The 27,767-nt window shown below is 39.7% G+C and overlaps 1 protein-coding gene across 1 annotated transcript in view; it reads right to left on the reverse strand.

The window, feature by feature from the left end:
* The window catches only part of MRPS9 (mitochondrial ribosomal protein S9), a 65,546-nt gene extending 45,228 nt beyond the window's left edge, over positions 1-20,318 (reverse strand). Inside the window, exons 1-2 of the mRNA XM_030310314.1 lie at positions 20,169-20,318; positions 8,197-8,376 (exon numbers count right to left, since the gene is read on the reverse strand). Of these exons, the coding sequence (XP_030166174.1) occupies positions 8,197-8,376; positions 20,169-20,285 (297 nt within the window). The 5' untranslated portion in view covers positions 20,286-20,318. The remainder of the gene's footprint in view (positions 1-8,196; positions 8,377-20,168) is intronic.
* Positions 20,319-27,767: the final 7,449 nt, after the last annotated feature.

Here is a 27,767-nt window from a genome sequence, read left to right on the forward strand (position 1 = left end):
CTTTCATGTTAATTCATGATTTTATCACTCTATTGGCTAAATCTAAGTGAGATTTTTACTATATTCTATTAGCAAAAGGACACAAAATAACAAGTTACCTTCACCATCTGCATGCACACATGCAGTTTTAAAAGAACAGAGAAGCTGTCACCTCTCACATTCACATACTGATTTTAAATACCTCTTCTCCGGAAAGCAATTCTATATTGTAAGAACCAGAACAAAACATATTGTTTCAACCTGACTGAATGATAGGATCCTTTTAGATTCCTCTAATAATACAAAAAGAATACGCTAGATGGAGACACCCATGTGTGTCTGTGGCAAACACCTTAACAAATTTTAAAGATATCTTCATATATGAAAGTTGTTTTCAATCTTAAATATTTTTGCTTAAGTACATTTTACAGATAGTTTCAGCTATCATTATTTTAGCAATTGGATAAGTAGTACGGAAAAACCAATTTCTAAAATATATAAAATAACAAATCGTTTAATCTGAATATAATGGCACCTAATTTACCAATGTGAAAATTACACAGTGAGCCTAGACTTTCAAGCAGGTAAATGAATTAAATTATAGACTGTGTCTGCTACCTAGAAGTTAAATCCTCTTGAAAGTATTTTTAACATCCCAAACTAATATTCTGATTAAGTATCTAAGCAATGAAATAACCACTCCAAACCACACAGTTAATTTTTAATACTAACAGTGTGAAAATGGTTATCTTCTCAGACAGAATTACAAAGCCACTGAAGGAATTTATTTCTTTCTATAAGCTAAATATGCCCCATATGCCCAGAAAGGTAGTAAAGATCCTCAAAAATGCCATAGTGGTAAACTCAGTTGGGTAGTGGGATCCTCTTGCTGACAACAGTTACTCAGGGGCACACAGGTCCCAAGAAGAGAGAGGAGAACCAGTTTTATTGTTTTGTTTTTTTTTTAATTTTTTTTTTTTGGAATCTTTGTTTATTTTTGAGAGAGAGAGAGAGAGCGAGCGCGTGCGAGCATGAGCGGAGGAGGGGCAGAGAGAGAGACACACACACACACAGAGTCCAAAGCTGGCTCCAGGCTCTGAGCTGTCAGCACAGAGCCCGATGCGGGGCTCGAACTCACGAGTGGTGAGATCATGACCTGAGCTGAAGTCGGAAGCTCAACCGACTGAGCCACCCAGGTGCCCTGAGGAGAACCAGTTTTAAATGCAAACAGCAGTAAAAAGAAAACCAACCACAAAGAAATCCCAGGCCCAAATGAATTCAACCAAACATTTAAAGAATACCAACTGTTCACAAACTCTTGTGAAAACAGAAGAAAACACCCACAACTCTTTCAATGAAGCCAAATATTACCCTGAATTCAAAATGAGACGAAGACATTACAAGAAAACCACAGATCAGTATCAATCAGATACAAAAATCCTCCACAAAATGCTAGCAAACTAACTCCAGAAACACATAAAAAAGATGACCCACACAAAGTGAGATTTATTCCAGGAACACAAGGTTAGTTTAACATCCACATCAATTTATGTAAATAAAATAATAATAATAATTAGAAAATCAGCATTTGCTTCCATCAAGTCCAGAACAAATCTGTCGGTAAAATGAGACCCTCCTTTATGACTGACTTTGCGATTTGCTATGTCATAATTTTTTTTTTTTTGCTTATGCTTATCTCTTCAGTTTTACAACATGAAAGTAGCTGTTACTACTCTAACTTAATAATGATAAAAACATAAAAAAATTAACTACAGTGACATGCCATACCAATAAAAGGCATGATCGTCTCAATAAAAGCAAAAAATAAAAATAAAAATAAAAAGCATTTGACAATATCCAGTACCTCTTTACAATAAAAATACCCAAGAAATTGGGTATGGAATTGCCTATGCCTGATAAGAGTATCTGCAAAAAGCCCATTGCTAATGTATTTATTGGTGAAAGACCGAATGCTTTTCCCCTAAGATCAGAAACAAGATGAGGATGTCTACCCTTGCCATTTCTGTTCAACATTACTGGAATGTCTAGACGTGGCAATTAGAGAAGAAAAAGAAATAAAATGGATCCAGACTAGAAGGAAAGAAGTTAAGCTGTTCCTATTTGCAAGTGAGAGCATACTGCGTGCAGAAAACTACATGAACCACCACAAAACAAGTAACAAAATGGCAATAAATACATATCTATCAATAATTACTTTGAATGTAAATGGACTAAGCGCTCCAATCAAAAGACATACAGTGACAGAGTGGATAAAACAAGACCCATCTATACGATGCCTACAAGAGACTCATTTCAGACCTAAGGACACCTGCAGACTGAAAGTGAGGGGGAAGAAACTTCATGTAAATGGATGTCAAAAAAAAAAGAGCTGGATTAGCAATACTTACATTGGACAAAAACCGACCATTTTTTTAAGGTTATTTACTTATTTATGAGAGAGTGTAAGCAAGCGGGAGAGGGGTGGGGGGGTGGGGAGAGAGACAGAGAGAGAGAGAGAGAGAGAGAGAGAATCCAAAGCAGGCTCTGTCTGCACACTCAGCACAGAGCCTAATGGCAGAGGTTGAACTCATGAACCGTGAGATCATGACCTGAGCCAAAATCAAGAATCAGACATTTAACTGACTGAGCCACCCAGGCACTCCACAAAAATAGACTTTAAAACAAAGTCTATGAAAAGAGACAAAGAAAGACATCATATAATAATAAAGGGGACAATCCAACAAGACAATATAACAACTGTAAATATATATATGTACCCAACATGAGAGCATCCAAATACATAAAATGATTAATAACAAACATAAAAGAGCTAATTGATAATAACACAGTAATAGCAGCAGATTTTAACACCCCCACTCATAGCGATGGATAGATCATCCAAACAGAAAATCAACAAGGAAAACAGCGGCTTTGAATGATATACACTGGAATGGATGGATTTAACAGATGTATTCAGAACATTCCATCCTCAAACAGAATAAACATTCTTTTCAAGTGAATGTGGAACATTCTCCAGAACAGATCACATATTAGGCCACATAACAAGCTTCAGCAAATTCAAAAGGATCAAAGTCATACCATACATCTTTTCTGACCAAAATACTATAAATTTAGAGACAAACCACAAGAAAAAACTGATAAGAGCACAAATAAATGGAGGTTAAATAACATGCTACTAAACACTGAATGAGTCAACCAAGAAATCAAAGAAGAAATCAAACAGTACATGGAAATAAATGAAAATGAAACATAACAGCCTGAAACCTTTGGGGGATGCAGCAAAAGCTGTTCTGAGAGGAAAGTTTATAGCAACACAGGCCTACTTCAAAAGCAAGAAAAATCACAAATAATCTACTCTTACACCTAAAGGAACTAGGAAATGAAGAACAAATACAACCTCAAACGAGCAGAAGTAAGGAAATGACAAAGATTAGAGCAGAAATAAATGATACACAAACTAAAAAACAACAGATCAATGAAACCAGGAGTTGATTTGTTGAAAAAAATCAACAAAATTGATAAAACTCTACCCAGACTCATCAAAAACAAACATACAAACAAAAAACAAAAAACAAAAAACAAAAAACTCAGATAAACAAAATTACCCATGAAAGAGGAGAAATAACAACCAACGCCACAGAAATACAAACAATTGTAAGAGAGTATTATGAAAAACTATATGCCAACAAATTGGACAATCTAGAAGAAATGGAAAAATTCCTAGAAACATATAACTTACCAAAACTGAAGAAACAGGAAATAGAAAATCTGAGCAGACTGATTACCAGCAAGAAGATTGAATCTGTAATCAAAAAACTCCTAACAAACAAAAAGTCCAGGGCCAGAGGGCTCCAGAGACAAATTCTACTAAATATTTAAAGAAGAGTTAAGACCTGTTCTACTCAAACTATTCCAAAAAACAGAAGGAAAATTTCCAAATTCATTTTATAAAGAGAGTATCACTCTGATACCAAAACCAGACAAAGACACCACAAAAAAGGAGAACTATAGGCAAATATCTCTGATAAACACCGATGCAAAAATCCTCAAGAAAATACTGGCAAACAGAATCCAACAATACCTTAAAAAAAAAAAAAAAATCATTCACTACAATCAAGTGGGATTTATTCCCAGGATGCAAAGGTGGTTCAATATTTGCAAATCAATCAATGTGATACATCACATCAATAACAGAAAGGATCATCTCAGCAGATGCATAAGAAGTATTTGACAAATTTTAACATCCATTCAAGATGAAAGCCCTTAACAAAATAGGTTTAAATGAAATATACCTCAATATAATAAAGGCCATAAAAGAAAAACCCACAGCTAACATCATACTCAACGGGGAAAAACTGAGAGCTTTCCCCCTAAGGTTAGGAACAAGACAAGGATGTCCACTCTCACCACTTTTATTCAACATAGTACCAGAAGTCGTTGCCACAGCAATTAGACAACAGGAAGGAAAAAAAAAAGGCATCCAAAGTAAAACTTTCACTATTTGTAGATGACATGATACTACATATAGAAAACCCTAAAGACTCCACCAAAAAACTAGAATAAATGAATTCAGTAAGGTCACAGGATACAAAATCAATGTGCAGGAATCTGCTGCATTTCTACACACTAATAATGAAGAAGCAGAAAGAGAAATTAATACAGTCCCATTTACAACTGCACCAAAAACAATAAGATACCTAGGAATAAACCTAACCAAAGAGGTGAAAGACTTATATTCTGAAAATTATAAAACACTAATGAAAGAAATTGAAGACGACACAAAGAAATGGAAAGACATTCCATGCTCATGGATTGGGAGAACGAGTATTGTTAAAATGTCTATACTACCCAAAACAACCTACACGTTTAATGCAAACCCTATCAAAATACCAACAGAATTTTTCACAGAACAAAAAAGTCCTAAAATGTATAAGGAACCACAAAAGACCCTGAATAGTCAAAGCCAAGTTTAAAAAAGCAAAGCAAAGTTGGAGGTTTCACAATTCTAGACTTCAGATTATATTACAAAGTGGTAGTGATCAAGATCATATGGTACTGGCACAAAAACAGACACACAGATGAATGGAATAGAAAACCCAGAAACAAACTCACAATTATATGGTCAATTAATCTTCAACAAAGCAGGAAAGAATATCCAATAGGAAAAAGTCCCTTCAACAAATGGCGTTGGGAAAACTGGACAGCTACATACAAAAGGATCACTTTCTTTCACCATATACAAAAATAAATTCAAATGCATTAAAAGGGCGCCTGGGTGGCTCAGTCGGTTAAGCATCTTGACTTTGGCTCAGGTCATGATCTCACAATTTGTGAGTTCGAGCCCCACTTTGGGTGAGCATGAGTCCTGCTCTGGTGAACACAAGCCTGCTTTGGGTGAGCCCTTCTCCCTCTCTCCTAATCTCTCTCTGTCTCTCCCTCATGAGATTCTCTCTCCCTCGCTCTGTCTCTCCCACTTTCTGCCCCTCGCTCACTTGGGCCCCCTCTCTCTTAAAATAAAACAATAACAAAACAAATAAAACAAAACACCCAAAATGGACTAGAGACCTAAATGTGAGAATTGAAACCATAAAAATCCAAGAAGAGATCCAAGCACAGGCAGTAATTTCTCAGACATTGGCCACAGAAACATTTTTCTAGATATGTCTCCTGGGGCAAGGGAAATGAAAGCAAAAATAAACCACTGGGGCTATATCAAAATAAAAGCTTATGCACAGTGAAGGAAATAACAAAGTGAAAGGCAACCTATGGAATGGGAGGAGATATTTGCAATTCATTAGTATCCAAAATAATAAAGAACTTCTATAATTCAACATTCAAAAAGCAAATAATCCGATTAAAAATGGGCAGAAGACATGAACAGACATTCCTCCAAAGAAGACATCCAGAAGGCCAACAGACATGAGAACAGGGAAATGCAAATCAAAACTACAATGAGATATCTATCACCTCGTGCCTGTCAGAATTACTAAAACCAACAACACAAGAAACAGCAGGTGTTGGGAGAGGATGTGGAGAAAAAGAAGCCTACTTGTACTGTTGGTGGGAATGCAAACTGGTGCAGCCACTCTGGAAAACAGTATGGAGGTTTCTCAAAAAGTTAAAAACAGAACCACCCTACGACCCAGCAATAGCACTACTAGGAATTTATCCAAAGGATACAGGAGTGCTGATTCATAGGGGCACATGTACCCCAATGTTTATAGCAGTGCTTTCAACAACAGCCAAATTATGGAAAGAGCCCAAATGTCCATCGACTGATGAATGGATAAAGAAGATGTGGTTTATATACACAATGGAATATTACTCGGCAATGAGAAGGAATGAAATCCTGCTATTTGCAACAACGTGGATGGAACTGGAGGGTATTACGCTACGTGAAAGAAGTCAGAGAAAGGGAGATACATGTTTTCACTCATATGTGGAACTTGAGAAACTTAACAAAAGACCATGGGGGAAGGGAAGGGGAAAAATAGTTTCAAACAGAGAGGGAGGCAAACCATAGGAGACTCTTAAATACAGTGAACAAACTGAGGGTTAATGGCGGGAGAGGGGGAAATGGGTGATGGTCAATGAGGAGGGCACTTGTTGGGATGAGCGCTGGGTGTCGTATGTAAGTGATGAATGAAGGGAATCTGCCCCTGAAACCAAAAGCATACTGTATACACTGTATGTTAGCTAACTTCACGATAAATTATTTATATCTATCTATCTATCTATCTATCTATCTATCTATCTATCTATAATAGAACTACCCTATGATCCAGCAATGACACAACTGAGTATTTACCCAGAAAATACTAAAACGCTAATTCAAAGGGATACACACATCCCTATGTTTATAGCAGCATTATCTAGAACAGCCAAATCATGGAAGCAGCGCAAGTGCCCATGGATAGATGAATGGATAAAGAAGATACGATACACACATACACACAGAAGAATATTATTCAGCCATTAAAAAGTATGAAATCTTGCCATTTGCAATGGCATGGATGGAGCTAGAGAGTATAATGCTACGTGAAATAAGTCAGTCAGAGAAAGACAAATACTATATGATTTCATTTATATGGAATTTAAGAAACAAAACAAAATGAGCAAAGGAAACAAAGAGAAAGGCAAACCAAAAACCAAACTCTTAACTATAAGGAACAAACTGATGGTTACCAGACAGGAGGTTGGTAGGAGGATGGAGTTAAATAAGTGATGAAGGAGTGCACTTGTGACGAGCACCGGGTGTTGTATGGTGTTGAATCACTATATTGTACCCCTGAAACTAATATAACACTATATGTCAACTATAATGGAATGCAAAGTAGAATAAAAAAAACTTAGAACAAGTTACAAAGTTGTTAAATTTTAAGTATCTTTGTTAACTATGTTGGGACATGTCTAGCAAAAATGTATCATTACTACTTTTATGAGAGTTAGAACAACTCAAGAGTGGAACAATAATAGAGTTCTAACTCTCAACTCTCAAATCATTTAGAACATGCCCTGACTTTGAAAATTTATGTACAGTTAAGATAATAAAAAACACTTGACTCAGGTTTACTTATGGAATTTCCTGTATACTTGACTATATTTGCATCATCATTTTGCAAGAAAGTGGAGTTTAAGACTACACAACTGGATAAATGTTTCCAAATTGTGTATAAGCATTCATAGTGGCTCCTAGGACCTTGAAACAATAAAGTTATCCATTTCTCGTTAAAATCTAAAACTCACTCTGCTTTATAATGCTTGAAATACAGAGTAGCATCTCTCTCTTCGAAAGGCTGGTTCCAACATGCAACGCATAGTGGTATTTGTCCTTATTCTGACAGTTTGATTAAAATTTACACAGAGCTAGGGGCGCCTGGGTGGCGCAGTCGGTTAAGCGTCCGACTTCAGCCAGGTCACGATCTCGCGGTCCGTGAGTTCGAGCCCCGCGTCGGGCTCTGTGCTGACTGCTCAGAGCCTGGAGCCTGTTTCCGATTCTGTGTCTCCCTCTCTCTCTGCCCCTCCCCCGTTCATGCTCTGTCTCTCTCTGTCCCAAAAATAAATAAACGTTGAAAAAAAAAAAATTTAAAAAAAAAAAAAAAATTTACACAGAGCTAAAGAACTCAAGCTGGAGAAAAGTAATTTCAACAGTTAAAACTACAGTAATTAGTTTCCCAACAGAGTAACTGTACTTACATCAATATCCTCTTGCGTAAAAGTTTCTGGATCTTCTCCCATCATGTTGGCTAAATGTCTCTTTCCTATGTTGAACTCTTCAATCTGCTTTTTAATAAAATCCACTGTGTAAGTTTCACGTTTTAAGGCTGCAACATTTTTCTTTGCTGTTACACCTGTGGTGTGTCTTAGCCTTAGTATCTAGCAGAAAATAGAAACAAAAAGAAAAAAGATTTTAAAACAAATAATGATCTTGTAGGCCACTGTCTCTACATAAAACAGGATGTTCAAACAGTTGTCTTTATTACAGTACTCAGTTGGCAAGAGTCTGGAAACAGGTAAAAGGCTTGTTAAGAAAGCTACTAGAAATTGTCCCCCACTCAAAAGCTTGCTTTTTAAAAGCTTCTGCTTACATAGCAGTTTAAACTACTAGCATTTCAACACATTAAAACCCAAAATACCTATAAGTGATATGCCACCTCCTTATCTATGACAAACATCCACATTTGATACTGATTGGTCAAAGACAACTAGTTGTGATATCTGACACACAGGGAATGAAGAGTAAAATGCCACTCCCTTAAAAAGAGGCAAATGTAGAGGCACCTGAGTGGCTCAGTCAGTTAAGTGTCCGACTCCTGACCTCAGCTCAGGTCACAATCTCAGGGTCCTGAGTGTAATCCCTGCATTGGGCTCTGTGCTGGGTGTGAAGCCTACTTTAAAAAAAAAAAAAAAAAAAAGGCAAATGCACATGCAGGCAGAAACTAGCAAACAGAAGACATGGGAGGGAAGGGACATGCACTTGGGAATTAGCACACTTAGACTAGTCACCTGGTTCAAGGGTACAAATATAGCCCATCTTTCAATGCCTTAAAACAGTTTAGCTTAACTGGAGACTCTTCTGCGGTCCTTATTTCAGGCTGATTCAGTGAAGAGACTGCTTCACTAAACACCAAGATTTATCATGAATTTGGTTCCACATGCGAACTGTAGAAATAAGGGCTTTCCCCTCCTTTTAAAGTATCGGTAATGGTATCACACTTGCTGCTGTGAATCATTTCATGCTGTGGCACTAGGAATCCCCCCCGCCTCCCCTAAGGCATTAATAGTTCACTTCCAATATGGGTGCTAAAGAACCAGAAAACTGTTTTCAAATGACCGCTCAGGTACATTCAGCAGCTGGACGTAACTAGCACAGATACTTCTGGTCCTGGCTTTTCTCAAAACCTTAACCTGTGGTTTTCAACCTTCATCCCAGCCTCAACAGTTTTCAAACACTCTTAAGCAATTCAGATCTTAAGAACTACAATTCTTAGTAACTCATTCACTTCCCTTTTCATCAACATAAAAATCTGTCTTGCACAATACCACCACACCACCACCATCCCTCTCTCATCCATTCCCCAGCCCTCTGAGAAGCAGAGATTCAAATAACTATAATCACTTGTCACTATAGTTATAATAAAAAGTAGAAGAAAAACTACAGGACAAATATCACCGTACCCTATTAAGAGTAAAAATTATGTTCTTAAACTAACAAATCAAAACAGTGATAAAACGGTTTCTTGTCACTCTTTAATGAGTAAGATAGGGCAATTTAAAATTCCATGAAATTTTAGAGTTTATTTTTCCTTAGGGGAGCACAAAGGAGTTTCTCTCTTTGTATTATTAGTCAGGAATCCTGAGATGCTTTATAAAGAAAGTATCACTACCAACAAATAAAAACATGACCCAAACTTTTTTTTTTTTTTTTAATTTTTTTTTCCACGTTTATTTATTTTTGGGACAGAGAGAGACAGAGCATGAACGGGGGAGGGGCAGAGAGAGAGGGAGACACAGAATCGGACACAGGCTCCAGGCTCTGAACCATCAGCCCAGAGCCCGACGCGGGGCTCGAACCCACAGACCGCGAGATCGTGACCTGGCTGAAGTCGGACGCTTAACCGACTGCGCCACCCAGGCGCCCCATGACCCAAACTTCTGAAGTACAGTTAGCCTGCCCCTTTGTACACCGTGCCACCTCTCCCCACAGCCAAGTGCCACCAGGACCAAATCCCTGTCTCAGGAGTTTACCATCTTATTATTTTTACTTTTTCCAGGGTTTTGCTTCTGTTTTTTTTGTTTTGTTTTGTTTTTTGTTTTTTTCTGATTCCATGTCTTCTTTGAACACTGGAAGGAAGATGTTGCTTCCTATATTCAAAGTGAAGAGAAAATGCCTGTCTATCCCAAGAATCATGGCAAAGGCACGGATTTGGAGGAGAAGGTAGCAGTCACTCAGGAGAGGAGATTCTCCCAAATATTCCACTGCCAAAAGGATGATTATGCTGCGGGTTTTGGAAGTCATATGACAAAATGTTTCCGTCCATAGCTAAAACAACCCATGTGTAATACAGGTGAACCCACTATACTTCCCACCAATCACCAACCACAGCCCGTATGAGAAATGGAAGTCTCCCGGATTCACTAGGAGACTCATTCACTGAAGTAATGAGTTCTACAGGAAGAGTAAGATTAGGGAGGAAAGTGATGAGTTCAATTTGGGGCATGACAGGTTTGAGATGCTTGATGGGCATCTCCAGAGATAGGTGTCCGCGAGGCAGATGGCTCTGTGGGTGTGTGCACAGGAAAGATCTGAGCTAGAGATGCCGTCTGTTAATAATCAGCATGGGACATGATGTGACACCACCAATGTAGGGGAAATGCAGGCATTAGTGTTAGAATAAGAAACATCTATTCTACTATGCAAAGAAACAACACAGTATGTGAGAGAAGGCAGGCAGAAAGGTAAGATTACTTATGCCTTACGGCCATTATTTTTATAAAACGGGACACGAGATGGGTCTGCAGAGTAAGGAGTGACAGGTTTGATGGACTGAATACCTCACATTCAAAGAGCAACAATACAGCAGTTATAAAGGAGGAAGGACAATTAAAGGAAGAAAATTAGAAAAAGAAATTTAAGTACCCCTTTATACTGGATGTGTGCCAGGAAAATACTACCAAAGAAACAGTTATGAATCTACATCTATACGACAGCTACAATATTTTCTTTGTCAATTACCTTTTTGTTTCCTATAGATTTCCTTTGTATGTTTCAGTGGAATATTCAATGCACTACTTAGCTCAGGAGAGTTCCATCTTAGGGCAGACTATACCCTTCAGCATTATAAAGTGTTCCATTCCCAGGCAATACTTATATTTTTAATTTAATTCTACCGGATCATAATATTGCAACCTTTTCAAAGTTCAATTTGTATTTCCCAGGAATGTCACTGCCAGTACTTTTCATTTAAATTTTGAATAATTTTAGTTTTTTTTTGACCCAATCTGAGTTTTTAATACATTTAAATGGATTTCATAGATATTCTGTCTCATTTTTCATCTGATTTTATCTTTATTGTTTGTTATGCTTTCATTCCTGTTTTCTTTCTTTTACTAGATGGTCTGTAGATTTTTATATCTGTTTTTTGATATGGCAATTTGGATATTATAGAGGCTGCCGTTATTTCAGTAGTGATTACCTATGTCTCTGAATAAAATGTTTAAATGTATTTCTTCTATCAACTTCAGAAAGTAACACTCATTCAATTCTCACCTATTTATCTTTTCTTTTTCGACCATAAAAATTATGTTTTTCCGTCCTCCAACCGTATCAGCTTCACTTCTTTCTTACTTTTTGCTCCGCATTCTGTATGATTTTTAAACCTTTATTCCTTGGAGACGTGTGTGTGTGTGTGTGTGTGTGTGTGTGTGTGTGTGTTACAGTGTCAACTGTGCAGCCACTCTGAATTTTTAGCTTCTTAAATCACTGATCTATCTTCAAAAATCTTTCCTTAACTATTTAATTGTATATTCTTGTCTTATCCCCTGTTTCATACAGCTCTCCCTCACCCAACATTTTTAAAGTGTCCTTGACAGTGTGAAGGAGTTATAGCAAAAAAATTCTTCCATGTTGCTGAGTAAATATTCTTTGTTTTCTTCATCTCTCTCTCCGATTCGGTTCCTTTTCTTATTTTGTTCTGACAACATTTTAGTATCACCTCCAGCAAAAGAGTTGATTATTGGCTGGAAGACTCATTTTTTCACTTGATCTTCACTTGATCTTGTGTCTGTCTATATTCTTCGAGTTTGTGACAGCTGGCAGCTTTCTTAGTTTTAACATGAGTCTTAAAAGACTGTCAAAAAAATTTTATTGTTGTTGATTTAGAAAGAACTTTTTAAAAAAGTCCCTACTTTGTTATTTTTCATAAAAATCTCTTTAGGATCTTTTCAAAGACAAGTGTACTGCCTAAGAATATGACATTCTGGAAATTCATATTTATTAAAGTTACAAAGCCATTACAGCATCAGTACCAGAGTACTGAATATATTTATAAATGTTCTAAGTTATTCTAGCAATGACTCACACAAAAGTATTTACATTCAAAAGAGACCATTATTCATTAGTTCAATCCACTAAGTCAGATGAGGCTGAATCTGAATCGACTAGATCTTTAGCTATGAGCAGTCAGAATTCCTGGAGAGAATGTGCTTTGCTACTGGTAAGTACAAATCCCCAACCAAATATTCTATAGGTTCTATTTCCGACTGAAAAGCTGTGGCAGAGAATTTTCCTCACACTCTGTTTTTACGGAATGGTATAGATACAAGTTGACAGATTTGTTTCTTTTTTAAGATAATCAGTGGGTCAGACAACTATAATTTCAATCAAGCAGGTTTGCCAAAGAAGCAGACACATCCTGACAGAGCAGTGATGTCCCAAATTTGGCCAAATGCCAGTGCCACACACTACTCTAATGATACTACGAGAGTATTGAGGAGTTTCCTTTTCGTTCAATTGGAAAAAAATGGAACAAAGAAGAATGCACCGCTAATCTGAACAGAAAAGGCAAAAAAAGAAATACTTCGAGGAATAAAAGATAAAGACTGAAGTCAGATTAGAGAAAAGGTGGAAAGAAAGAAACAATATAAGGACACCAAGAGAGAAATGATAGTAACCTTTCTGAATGAGTTTTTATTTTCATCAAGTAGAGGTCTCTGGATGCAAGCAAAAGAAAATATAGTCCTGCTATAGACTAGCAGGACTATAGTTGAAGCAGGCAGCTAAAAAGCAGGAACTCCAATGATCCACAGCACACTCAATGAAGTCTTGGCCATTAAGATAAAATGCTATTCCAACGGTCCTTCTCTCTCTGCTCAAGATCTCAAGGGAGGGACTATCTAATGGGGCTACCTTGGGTCAGATGCCCCAGATGATAGTTCTTCCAGGCTGTATCTAGTGGGGAAGAACTCATTACTCCTGAGAAAATAGGAGTGCCCTGATGAAGGGGAAATGGACACCAGGTTAGACAAACAAGGAAATGTCCTACACTACTCGAGCAAAATTCACCATTTATATTCACTCCACAAACTTATAGATTTAGAGCCTTAACATATTCACCAAATAAAACATATGCAATTTGTTGGAATCATGATTTAAACAGACCAACTATAAAAGATTATTGTTGGAACAACCAAGGAAATTTGAACACGGAATAGGTAATAGCTGATATTAAAAAATTATTGTTCTTTCTGTTAGATATGTGCGTAGTGGCATGGAAGCTATGTTCTTTTATTTATTTAAGAAACTTTTTTAATGTTTATTTTTGAGAGAGACAGAGAGAGAACGCAAGCAGGGGAGGGGCAGAAAGAGAGGGAGACAGAATCCAAAGCAGGCTCCAGGCTCTGAGCTGTCAACACAGAGCCCGATGCAGGGCTCGAACCCATGAACCACGAGATCATGACCTGAATCGAAGTCGGGCACTTAACCGACTGAGCCACCCAGGTGCCCCAAGGAAGCTATGCTCTTTAAAAAAAAAAAATCTACCTGTTAAAAAAAAATCAAGTAGGGGCGCCTGGCTGGCGCAGTCGGTTAAGCATCCGACTTCAGCCAGGTCACGATCTCCCGGTCCGTGAGTTCGAGCCCCGCGTCGGGCTCTGGGCTGATGGCTCGGAGCCTGGAGCCTGTTTCCGATTCTGTGTCTCCCTCTCTCTCTGCCCCTCGCCCATTCATGCTCTGTCTCTCTCTGTCCCAAAAATAAATAAACGTTGAAAAAAAAAATTAAAAAAAAAATCAAGTATATATATAAGTAATATAACAAAAAGCCTGAGATTTACACAAAAACCTACAGAAAAAAAAAGGTAGGAAGATAAATAGGATTGGTAAAACATTAATAATTGTTGAAGCTGATTGACATATACATGGGTTCCTTACAGTATTTTATTTTTGCAAATGCTTGAATGTGCTTTAATTTTTATAGTAAAATTCTAAAAAGTAAACTATTTTACACGTTCATTGAAGAAATTTAAGGAACTACTATGGGCCAGGCTATACACTGAATTTTAACAGAAATAACCGTCAAGCAGAATTGAGTGGTGTTAAAATGAGAACGTTGCCATACTGAGAAAAGCAAACATGAAACAAGGTAAAAATGCAGTTTTCTTATTTAAGCTACTATCTATCTGGCAAAAAAGAATGTGGCAGGTGTTCACACATATACAAATGTGCATACACACATGTACACATGCACATATCCCTACATGTAAGAACTCCTCACATGTTTAAATTTTGAAAAAATGTTTACTTTTGAGAGAGAGAGAGAGAGAGAGAGAGAGACAGAACATGAGTGGGGGGAGGGGCAGAGAGCGAGGGAGACACAGAATCCGAAGCAGGCTCCAGGCTCCGAGCTGTCAGCACAGAGCCCCACGCTGGGCTCGAACCCACAAACCATGAGATCATGACCTGAGCTGAAGTCAGATGCTTAACCAACTGAGCCACCCAGGTGCCCCTAGAGCTCCTCACGTTTAATTCAAGAAATGATCCATGAGCATCTAGGAGGTGTCTGTGGGCATTGCAGGAAGCATCAGAGTAGGAATACAAAGGTTATGCTATTTTTCTCAAGAGGTCTAAAAAAACCAACTGTGAGGGAAAGACCTAAACACACGAGACATTGAGATAATAAAAAAGAAGTAAATGTGGGTCTTTCACAGTTGTAGGCAGCTTCCAAGATGGCTTCCAGTGAGTCTACTGGTTGATATTCATCCTGTTCAATCCCCTCGAATGCGCGCTTGAGTAACTTGCTTCTGACGGATAGAACAATACTAAAGTAATAGAACGTCACCTCTAAGATTAGGTTACAAAAAGATGGTCTTCCCTCTTTTCCCCCCTCTGTTGATCAACTGATGGAAGCCAGATGTGGTGAGCTGCCCTACAGAGGCCCACGTGGCAAGAACTGAGGGTGGCCTCCAACCAACAGCCGGCCCAACAGCCTGCCAAGATATAAATCCTGCTAACACCTACAAAGAGTGAGCTGGAAGGTAGATTTCCACCCTTCAGCCTGGAGAGGACTAAAGCCACAGCCAACACCTGGACTGCTGCGTTATGGGAGACTGTGAGCACAAAACCCAGTTAAGCTGTGTGTGGAATCCTGACCCCCAGAAACGACGACGTAACAAATGTCTGTTGTTTTAAGCTGCTACGTTTGGGGGTAACTTGTTACACGGCAATAAATAATGGATTCATCATCCTAATTACAACAATGAAGCACAGTACAAGGAAACTTACTTATTTGCTTTATAAGGACAAAATAGGTGGGAATGATGGTAGCATCTATTATCAGCCTCTCTTTAAGTAAGGAACTACTACATGAGGAAAATGCTACTTTTAATGTCTCAGTATTTTTCATAATGGAGTAATGAGGAACACACTAACTCTATCCTTTAAAGGACAGGGTGAGATCTCAAAAGAAACAACTTATCCCACCAAGGGGTTTTTATCTCCATTGCTAACAAAATGGGATTTTTAAAAAATTCAAAGTTACCTGGGGAAAAACATAACTAATTTACAGAACTGCATACAGCATTTGATACAAATGCAAGTCGATTTTTAAATCTGTTTGTCGAAGAGTTTTTAAGCAATTTATCAATAAAGTTTATTAAGACCCTACCGTAAACCAACTGGATGCTGTGATAAATACAGGATAAGAACAGATACTTAAGACAAGGACAACAACGTTTTTCCAATAAAACTAAAATCTACAAGGGCCAAGCTCCCAAACTGCCACTGATTGTGCCTGTCATTCTTCGGCAGATAGTCCAATCCCACAAGGGAAGTATATTGGCTCAATAAAAACAGAAAGTGTAAGCACTAAGCGTTTAGTAGAAAATAAAGAGGGCATCTCCTTGACATTTGGCAATACTAGCTTTCAAAATAGAAACTGGGTGGCTCAATCGGTTAAGCATCCGACTCTTGATTTTGGCTCAGATAGTGATCTCACAGTAGCGAGATCGAGCCCTGCGCTGGGGCTCCGCGCCGGCCACGGAGCCTGCTTGGGCTCGCTCTCTCCCTCTGCCCCTCGCCAGCTCGTGCTTGCTCTTGCTCTCTCTCAAAAATAAATCATAAGTAAAATAAAAAATAGAAATTGGCCTACTGGTTTACTTATTATGAAAGTCACAAATAATACTTCGGGAAACTAAATCAGTATTCTTGTCTTATACTGACAGAGGGTTTAAGAATTCACGGGTAACCTTTGCAGGACACCATGACTGTCACCTGCTTATAATAATGCCGGTGCTACTCTCATTAGCGAAAGATAAAAAAAAAAAAAAAAAAAAAAAAAAGAAAAATTCAAGTACCTTAGTACAGCAAAACCGACCATAACCTGGGCCCTGCCAAACTTTCCCGTCTCTCACCATTCTTGTAACTACACCAATTGTAACTGCTAGAACCAATTATTTGTTGTTGGCAAGAGTCCACACACTCTGTACACATCTGGCCCCTTCTGTAACCTATTTCATCTTCCTAGAACAGAATACCTCTCTTTTATCATGTAATTCCTCACTGCTCCTGAAGACTCTATCATCTCCTTTGAGAAATTGCCCACCGCACCACTCTACGTGTTACAACTCATTTGCATTAGGCACTGCACATCTGGGCTCTTCTGTATTTACCTCTGCAAATCTCAGTACACTGTATGTAAGTCCCTGATATTTGGGGGTTCATAATCTGAAGTTTTGCCATTCACACGTAAGACTCCTTCTTCCACCCCAAATTTGTAGTTGTAGAGAAATTAATATGAAATGCGTATACCACAAGAGTGGTATGCAAGAGGAAGTCTGCTGGTGAGGGTCCCAATTGAGCCCACAGGAATCCTAGTTTAACAAAACTTGTTTCTTTTTCCTTGTGGCATCAGTGCTCCTCAAACTTTTCTGACTGTGACCCACAGTAATAGCTATTTATATCACCACCTCATCACACTTTTAGATATAAAAAAACTGCAAAAATACCCTGTACGAGATGTATTTATTATTATTCTATTGTTTTATGAAACATGGCCCCTAAGAGAAATACAACTATTAATGTTGGAGACAGAAGTGAAGAAACATTAATATTTAAAATTTTTTTTTTTCAACGTTTATTTATTTTTGGGACAGAGAGAGACAGAGCATGAACGGGGGAGGGGCAGAGAGAGAGGGAGACACAGAATCGGAAACAGGCTCCAGGCTCTGAGCTATCAGCCCAGAGCCCGACGCGGGGCTCGAACTCACGGACCGCGAGATCGTGACCTGGCTGAAGTCGGACGCTTAACCGACTGCGCCACCCAGGCGCCCCAGAAACATTAATATTTAAGACAGACAAGTTCTGTGCCAGAAAAAAGCTTCATAAATGTCTTTAACCATATATATGGTAACAGTAAGGGTCTGACTGGGGTCAGTTAAGTCTTTCAGTTATGTGTGAGTCCTACTTCACGTGGTAAAACATGAGCTGTGATACTATTCACGAATTTGGGGATTTGGCGGTCTCAGGATCATCCCTGGAGAGTGCTATGGGTCAACACTGTCTGGGTAATTATTCGATAATGATTTGTTTACTTCACAGTGCCTGGCTCAAGTAAAGTGCTCAGTAAACATTTGCCATATGGGGGGAAAAAACCTTGAAGAGTGGTCAGGGAGACGAAAATTAAATTTTTCACTCATCTTAATGGAAAACATACCTGATGCCAGTAGAAAAGGGGGCACTCTCATACATGAAAGATAGAGCGTGGATTGCTACAGCCTTCCTGGAAAGCTATGTGGAAATACCTATTAAAATTTAAGATGTATTACACATACTTTGTAACAAGAATCTCACAACTGGAACTCTCTACTACACAATTAAAAGCAACAGTACCAAGAATTATGCCACGATGTTTACTGAACTCTTTATTCGTGGGAAGAAAATGGGAACAAAATAAATGGCCATCAAATATTAACTCTGACACATTCATAATAAAATATTATATAGCAGTTAGATACATAACAGGTGACCTGAAGGAATTTCTACTATATATGTAAGTTGGAGAAGCAAAATGTAGAATGGAATCTACTTTTTTTGGAAAGCATGCACGTGCATAGATGTTTGCACGCAATAAAAAGAACATAGAGAAAGACACAGGAGGATACGCATATTCCAGAGTTTGAGGGAGAGAAAGTTAGCATTCTCCCCCAGACACATATTAAGTGTCAGCAAAAAAACATTATATATGCAACAGTCCCTTTTATAGATGACTATGCATACACAGGAAAAATATATTCAAATAAGATGCAGGAAAAAAATAAAAACTTCCAACATATTTTTCACCGAGAAAGTATTAAAAAACAAATGATGGACAAATGAATAGGTGGACTGGTTGATTTACGTTAAAATAGACTATTCTTTTTTTCAAGTTTTTTTTTTTTTCACGTTTGTTTATTTTTGAGAGAGAGAGAGCTCAAGCAGGGCAGGGGCAGAGAGAGGAGGACAGAGGATCCAAGGCAGGCTCTGCGCTGACAGAAGCAAGCCCAACGTGGGGCTCGAACTCAGGAACTGGAAGATCATGACTTGAGCTGAAGTGCGAGGCTCAACCAACTGAGCCACCCAGGCACCCCTTTCAATAGTTTCTATATCATAATAATTGACTTCTTCACAATACTTGGTACTTCTTTATCACTTTCCCTACTTCAAACATTCACCTGTTTTCCATGACACCACACTGTCTGGTTTTCCCCCTACTTCTCTGGCAGCTCATTCTCAGTCTCTGGGAGGCTCTTCTTCCTTGACTGTTGTCCTTCGGGGCCCTGTACCTCTACTCATTCCAATTCAGTACACCTTTAGTAGGTGTTTGAATTCACTCTTAAGGCCTCAATTACCATCTATAAGGTAACAGAGGATTGTAAATCAGTACTCTTCTTGACCTACAAACTTGCCAATCTTTGAGCCTAGTGGAAATCTCCACTTGGACATCCCAATTATAATTGTATAATAAATACAATTCTATCCAAAACTGAACTCGTTTTCTACCCTCTCAAATCTTGTCCCTCCTGTTGGGATCCCATGTCAGTAAATGGCATCATCACTCAACCAGCTGTGAAGCTAGAATCTTGGCTTTTCACTGCCCCCAGGATGAGCGGAAACGTTCAAGTTCTGGGCTCCACCTCTCCAGAGACAAGGTGTCGGGAAAATTAAGAAAACAGAAACTGCACAGATGCAAGGCACTTTTAAAGTCGCTATCAATCCTATCCACTGTGAAGTCTTCCAGACCACTCACTGCAGGAGTCCAGTTCTCATTCACCGCCTCTGGCGCGGCCCTCCTTCCCACTGGACCGCGGGGAAGGCGGGAGGGACCGGACCCTACTCCACACCTAGGCACAGACTCCCCTTTGCCTGGCAGCCAACTCAAGAAAGGGGGTCGCTCTAGTTCCGTCTGCAGGTAACTTCCTCACTGCACACCCCGCGAAAACCAGACACAACCCCAAGTGGCCGCTGCAAGCCAATACCCATTCCTCTCTCAACCGCACAACTCTACTAAATACCCAAGACCCTAGGGTCCCCGTCGGCAGGCACGCGAGACGCCAGGGGAAGGTAGCGGCGCCGGCTCCACATCCTCGCGCTACAACGGACCAGTATTTCCACTTCTCCACTTCTCTCCGGTACCTACCTGCAGCTCAGCAGCCGCGGCTTTCCAGACGCCCTGTCTGAGGGCAAGGCTAACCCTACTTCCGAGGAAGAGCCGGTAGGAAACCGCTGCGCCCCAGAACACACAGGGAGCCGCCATCTTGGCTGCTGGAGACCAGGGCTGGAGGGTGAAGGGGCGGGGCCTGACGACTGCGCAGGCGCCTGTGGGAGACGGGGGATCCCGAGGGTGTAGGGAAGGAGCAGGGGGCGTGCCCCATGGGGCGGGGCGGCTCGTCGCTGATTGGGTGTGTGAACCCCCCCCCCCGAGGGGCGTGTCCGGCTCCACCCCCTGGAGTAGCCAGTTCGTAGTATCCCCTAGTTCTTAGTAGCCCCAAGCTGAAAGAGTATTGGCCTCTTTCCGAAAGAGGCCTCTTGGTCTCTTTCACCTGCTGCAGCTGTTGAATTCTGTCGTTGTCTAAGTCTGGGTACGACTTCCATGTGGTTCTTTAACCCACCCTTCCTTCCCTGGCCCAGTGCTGCACCTCTAGCAGGCTCTTCCGGAACGGGAGAACCTGCGCAACCCGCCCGCATCTCCCTCTGCAGTCTGTCTTCACCACGCTCCAACCCGGATCCTGCTCTCCTTGCTCACACAAGAATGGATTTCAGACCTTGGCTCCTATCTATCTTACTAGTAGGGTTTTCCTCTCCTGTATACCTTTCCACGTTTTTCAGGGTCCAGGGTCTCCACCCTCCTGAGCAGCTGCCAAACCACTCTACGTTCCAGGGCACACACTTCTAATTGTATAACGTGCAGACTAAACCATTAACAGGTAAGGATGAAACAGTCTTACCCATCTTTGCACACCACTCCCCATAGTGTTAGTCCTAAGCCTTACTTGCAACCAATCAATTAAATCCACAGTCATGGAATAGAAATGAGTATACCTTGCTTTATGAGACTTGTGTGTTCTTGAGAGTAACTCCCAGGGTGCTTCCTACAAAATGCATTTTAAATAATGCACTAAACTACTCTGAAAGGACTTCCAAACATTTAGACTTCAAGGATTAGTAAAATTAAAACACAAACATACACACACAAAATCTGAGTTCAGACAGAGTAGTCAAACAAATAAATACACCATAATTTCTTAAAACACATTTTGTCATTAAAAAAGTAGAAATGACATAATCTCAGGGGGGAAATGGGGGGGTGTTCCTTTAAATGAAATGCATTTCATTGTATTGAAAAGCTCACTCTGTTGTTTTTCTGTTAGTACCTTTTAGGCTAATAACTTCCATCAGAAATTGGCAGAGGTCCGCAAACTAGCGTTTGGGAACCAAAACTTTATAGCTCATTAAAATAGATGCCTTTAAATAGCAATTCCTACACATTGTCACAAAAAATGGTTTTAACTGTGGAAATTTAATTAAGTATAAAACAATCAAATAAGTATGTGAATGCAGAATTTTTACTATTTTTTTTTTTTTACAAAATGACATGTTGGAACATATAAGAACGAAGTAGGTTATGTAATTAAGGTTAGGAATTATGGAGGTTTTCTCTTCTATTTTTTTTTTTTTTTTGGTCTAAATTCATGTTACAGTCTTTGACTAGATTACAGTAAGGTGAATGTAGTACATTTCCTACCTCTAGGGGCAACACTTGGACTGCTGCCTTAAATTTCCTGCATAACCTTTGAGTTTGGAAAAAATATACCACTAACGGTTGACATTAGGTACATAGTTTGGAGTCAGAAAGAATGATTGGAATCAGGAATGTGCTGATAAACACTTAAAATGAAAGAAAAAGTGTGGTTTTACCAAACAGCTAAAGCATAAGATTCATTTGATTTTTCTCTCATTTACTGAGCGCCTATTATGTCAGAGGCATCAGGCATTCTAGGCATGAGGATCATAAAGTCCCCAAAAAGTCCAATATGGTGGTTTCACATCTAATGTGAGGGTTTGGTTCTAAAGTCAGCTTGTAGGGTAGACATCAGGCAAGTCAAAATATTGAACTAATAATAAGTGCTGCTGAGCTGTGAGCTAGCAATAAGTTAGGTGCTCCTGGTGGGAGTGTTCTAGTACAACCCTCCTGAAATCTACCAACCAATCAGTGATGCTAAGGGGAGTGCACCCTGCACTCCATCAGTTACATTCCTAGGCATATACCCTGCAGAAATTCTTACACAGTGTATCAAGAGACATGTAAAAGTGTCATCAGCGAGACCCCTGCACTCAGGAAACTCCTAGAAGCTTCTGCCTAACTACAGATTTTATCTTTTAGCAACTAACAAATTGCTGGAACAAGACAAGAAACCTTTGAATATGACCCCCCCCCCAGGACAGATGCCTGGGGAGATGAATCAGGAATCATAAAGTGACTGACAGTTACCTGAGCTTCATGATAATGTTAAAATCCCCACCCAGGGAGGGACATAAGCCTCATTAGATGACATGTAATATATGTATAGGCATGTTTTCTGAGTGGGGATGTGTAACTTGATGCCTGCCCATTACATTCAGTGATGAGACCTGCCCCTCTGAAGATTCATCCAAACCCCAATAAAAAGACCCTGCTTACCCTTGTTGCAGGAGTCACAGCTTTGGAAATTATTCCCCCGATCTCCTTATTTGCTGCAAATAAAGATGGCCTTGTGAGGCAACTCCCCCTGGTATCGTCTCTGTGTCTAACTCACCAAGGAGTGCACACATATTGATACACTAACATAAGAATGTTCATAACATTTTTTTGTGTGTGACAGCAAAACTAACCTATCTATGGATCAGAAGATGGGTGGACATCAATGACAGTGAATGAACCACAGCCACGCCATATGGATGGGTTTCACCAGGTGGAGGAAAAAAATAGAAAGTCATGTATGCTCACCTAGACTGATTCCATTTATGTAAAGTTCAAAAACAGGTAAAACTAGGCAAGATATTGTTTAAGGGTCTATCTGTATGTAGTAAAACCATAATGAAAACCAAGAAAATGATAAACACAAACTTGGGACTAGTAAATAACCCAGGAAGGAGGGAGAGGGTGCTGTGAGCTGTGCACACAGAGGCATCGGTGCCCCTGCCACTGTTCTTTGTCTTTAGATGACTGGCAGATACACAGGTGTTCATTTTCTTCTTGAATTTCTAAAAATACAGATACATATAACAGTAAGAGTTGATTTTATCTCACCTCCCACCCCGCCTTACACTGGATGATGTAGCAGGCTATGGTAGGAGTCTAAATTGGTACAATATTTCTTTTTCCTGTATTTCTCATATCTCATTTCCTTACTCCTTTCTCCTTCATTATCTCCTCTTCATCTCCTACCCTCTCTATTCTCCTTCCCAGTGTAGATAGCTTAAATGATGAATGATGAGGTTTCCAGAAAATTCACACACACACACACACACACACACACACACACACACCTTTAAAGGATTCCTGGAACTTCAGAGCTTTGTGAGTCAATATGAAGAACCTAGAACCTATAAAAAACACAAAGGTTTCATGGGTCCACAAATAACAGAGATCCGAAAAACCTACATTTCTCATTGGAGTAACCAAGGAGTGGATTAGACCAGTGATTCTCGAAAGTATTGTCCCCAGAGCAGAACCCTCAGTATTACCTGATTGTATTGTGTGTTAAATTGTATCCAATTCAAAAGATGTTGAGGTCCTAACACCCAGGACTTCATAACGTGAACTTTTTTGGAAGTAGGGTTATATATAGGTCATTACAGTGGGTCTCCATCCAATATGACAGTAGTACTTGTAAAAAAAGGAAATTTTGATTTAGAGATAGACATGTATAGAGGGAAAACAACGTAAAGACACAGGGAGAAGATGGTCATCTGTAAGCCATGGAAAGCGTGAGGTTACCAGAAGCAAGGACAGAGCTCTGAAACAAAATTTCCCCCGTAAGCCTCAGAAGAAACCAGCCCTACTGACATCTTGATCTTGGACTCTCAGCCTCCAGAATTGTGAGACAACAAATTTCTGGTGTTTAAGTCACCCAGTTTACAGTACTTTCTTATAGCAGCCCCAGGAATACATCCAGGGTATTGGCTTTTAAAATTGGTTTTTCAGTACTCCTCCTTTTGAAAGGTCAAGCCCCTCCTTTTGAATATGAGCTGCATTTAATGACCTATCTCTGAAAAATAGAATTTGGATACTAGTCACAAAAGCTGGCTTCCTGCTTGCTCTCACCCTCTTGAAGCATCCACTCTGGGAAACTCAGATGCCCTGTGGTGAGACAGACATATGGAGAGACCAACCTAGTAGGGAATTACACCTCTTGCTAACAGGGAGTGACTCATCCTGAAACTGGGTCCTGCCCGCCAAGTCTTCACATGACTTCAGCCTCCATCAACAGTCTGACTGTCACCTCATGACAGATCCTGAGCCAGAACCACTAGACTCCTGGACCACAGAAATTTTGAGATAAAAAAAATATGTTCTCGTAAGCCACTAAAATTTGGGATAATTTGTTATGCAGCATTAGAAAACAAATACCCCAGGGAATTTGTTAGAAATGCAGATTGTTGGGTACCAGTCCAGACCTATTACATCTGAGAGGGGGACCCAGCACAAAACCATCCAAATAATTCATGATTCTTATTTAGGTCAGACTCCATTACCTTTCATCTGTGTCAATACTCCTTCAACTTGACCATCTGGACTGACCATACAGATTCCTACATGTCTTTTGTGTGCGTGCATGGTTAAAAAATACATACCTTAAAATTTACCATTTTAACACTTTTTAAAGTATACAATTCAGTGGCATTAAGGATATTCACAGTGTTGTCCAACCACAACTGCCATTCATCTCCAAACCGTCAATCTTCCCACACAGAAACTCGAGCCCCATGAAACACCTCCCAGCCACCCTCTTCCCGACCCCTGGTAATGCCATTCTATTTTCTGTCTTTATGAACTTGACTATTTTAAGTACCTCTTGTAAGTCGAATCACACAATGTTTGTCCCTTTGGGCCTGGCTTCATTAACTTAGCATTATGTTTTCACGTGTCACCCATGCGGTACCATGTTTCAGGGTTTCATCCCATTTTAAGGACAAATAATATTCCATTGTGTGTATATAGCACATTTTGTTTGTCCGTCATTCATTAAGGGACACATGAGCTGCTTCCACGTTCTGGCTATTGTGAATAATGGTGCTATGAGTGTGAGGGCACGAGTATCTGTTTGAATCCCTGCTTCTGATTCTTTTGGGTGCATACCCAGAAGTGGCATTGCAGGATTCTTTTTAATGGGGCCAGATTTTTAATTTACCCTCCTCAGGCAGGTGCCCACACAACTTCATCGACGTTTAGATCTACAACTTAAAAAGTTTTAATGACCTAGACCACGCCCAGCTAAATAAGCAGTGTACGTGGGGTAAGGAAATGCAAATTTCACTGAAGTGTAAAAACATTTATGAGAGGTAATTTTAGTACATAATTGCTATATAAGAAGCTTCTATAGCAGCTTAAAAACTGAATCTGTCTCAGCCTACAAGTGAATCTATTCTCCCAGGATGCATATATTTTACCATGTTAATTGAATTTTAATTAATAAAAAAATAGAACAAATTTCTTCTTTGGTGTTTTCCCCCACTGTGTTCAATGTGGGCTCAATCCGTCTACATATGCTCTTTACCTATGAGCTGTCAATTATGGTTGCTATAAAAGACACAGCACTTAGGGAGCTGTCAGTCAATGCTGTTATGATGCTTCGAGAATCATTTCTCCAGGCTTCATTATCAAAAACAAAACAAATTTACAGGGAACATAAAGGTGTATGGCAGACCTTTTGCTGTGCCTTGAAAATGATTTCCAACATACACAGGTGCAGGGGCAGTGTGCTTAGGGCCAGGGTCTTCTTGACCATATTCGTAATTATTTTGCATAGATTAAGTCATTTTTTTAAGTGCATGTAGACAGTGGAAGTAGTTATTCCAATTGGGTGGTGGAATTGTAAGTGTTTTTCCCTATTAGAAATAATAGCGTGTGGAAAATGTTCTATGACATTATGTGTATTTCTTTCATCCATGAGCTAAGGATGCATTCGGGCTCCAAACAGGACTTTCTTGTGATGAAGGCCAAGTGGAGGTAAAGAAGGTCTAGAAAAAAGGAGTTGTTTGACTGAATATAGTTGAGATACTAGGATGTCAGAGCAAAAATAATAATAATAATAATAATGATGAACGTTAAGAATATAATCAAATAAGAATATAATCAAATAACGACGTTTTGAGAATAATCAAAATCAATAAAATCGGTGCAGGCCCGGTTAAAACAAATACAAACTTAATCAAATTCCAGAAAACTAGAGCAAAATAAACTTGAGGCAGAAAGAGACCATTTTAGGACAAACAGGAAGGGCCACTTTACCCAGCAGGGAGGAGCCTTAAAAAGTGCATTGCTACTAAGACGTTGATCCAGCCTAACGATGTAAATAAGTTATAGAAGAAGATTGTCATCTGGACCTGAAAAAAGAAAAAAGAAGGAGAAGAAGAAGTAGAAGTGTTCTGAGGTGTAATTTTCATTCTGACGCTGTTGAGGAAGCAAAGAGAAGAGCAACATATTTCTCACCTATCAGAGAAAGCGGATGGATTGAGATGGACCATGAGATGCGAGTCTAAGAAACGTAAAAGAGAGTTATAGAAGTTGTACATCATATGCAAATGAACACGCACAAAATGTTAATTTAGGGAGCATTATACAACATTATATGGCATTAGCTGGGGGCTGTTCTGGCTTTCTGCCTCATTGCATCATAGCATCCTTATGAGGGAGGCACTATTATTTTCCTCATATTAGACATAAGGAAGCTGGGGCGGGGGTGTGTTCAATAACTTGCCTAGTGTCCCACAACTAGCAGGGCATGGAACCAGGCACCATGGCGCCCAAGGACACACACGCAACCACTCTTCCATATTATGCCCGGTCCTGGAAGAACCGTGAGTTCGTCAACAAGGGTGTCTTTAGAACCCTCACTCTCCCCTTTATTTTATTTTATTTTTTTTAATTTTCTTTTTAACGTTTATTTATTTTTGAGACAGAGAGAGACAAAGCATGAACGGGGGAGGGGCAGAGAGAGAGGGAGACACAGAATCGGAAACAGGCTCCAGGCTCTGAGCAGTCAGCACAGAGCCGGACGTGGGGTTCGAACTCACATACCGCGAGATCGTGACCTGAGCCAAAGTCGGACACTCAACCGACTGAGCCACCCAGGCGCCCCTAGAACCCTCACTCTCCCCTTTATACATTGTATCTGCTTGCTGTTAACCATTCTCTTTAGGGACCCTGTTCACTTGTCCTCTTGCCTTAGCATCCTACCCCACTTAATTCTGTCTGCTGCTTTCATACTTCCCACGCATCCCATCTCCTGTGGAATACACCGGTTTAGATTGCTCTTCAGAGGTCGAAAACTGGTCGCCCTTCACGTACGTCTTCCTTGGTCTGCACAGGCGTGTGTGTGTGTGAAGTTTAAATATGGATGCTTTAAGTTGACCACATACCCTCCATTCACCATGTCCCCTCCACTCTTGGGACCCCACTCAGGCTGTCCCCATGCATGTTCATACTCTACCCTGCTTCCGACAATGCCCACCCTGAGTGCTACCCATATGCACT

This window comes from Lynx canadensis, chromosome A3 (genome assembly GCF_007474595.2).
Source record: "Lynx canadensis isolate LIC74 chromosome A3, mLynCan4.pri.v2, whole genome shotgun sequence".
Classification (NCBI taxonomy): domain Eukaryota; kingdom Metazoa; phylum Chordata; class Mammalia; order Carnivora; family Felidae; genus Lynx; species Lynx canadensis.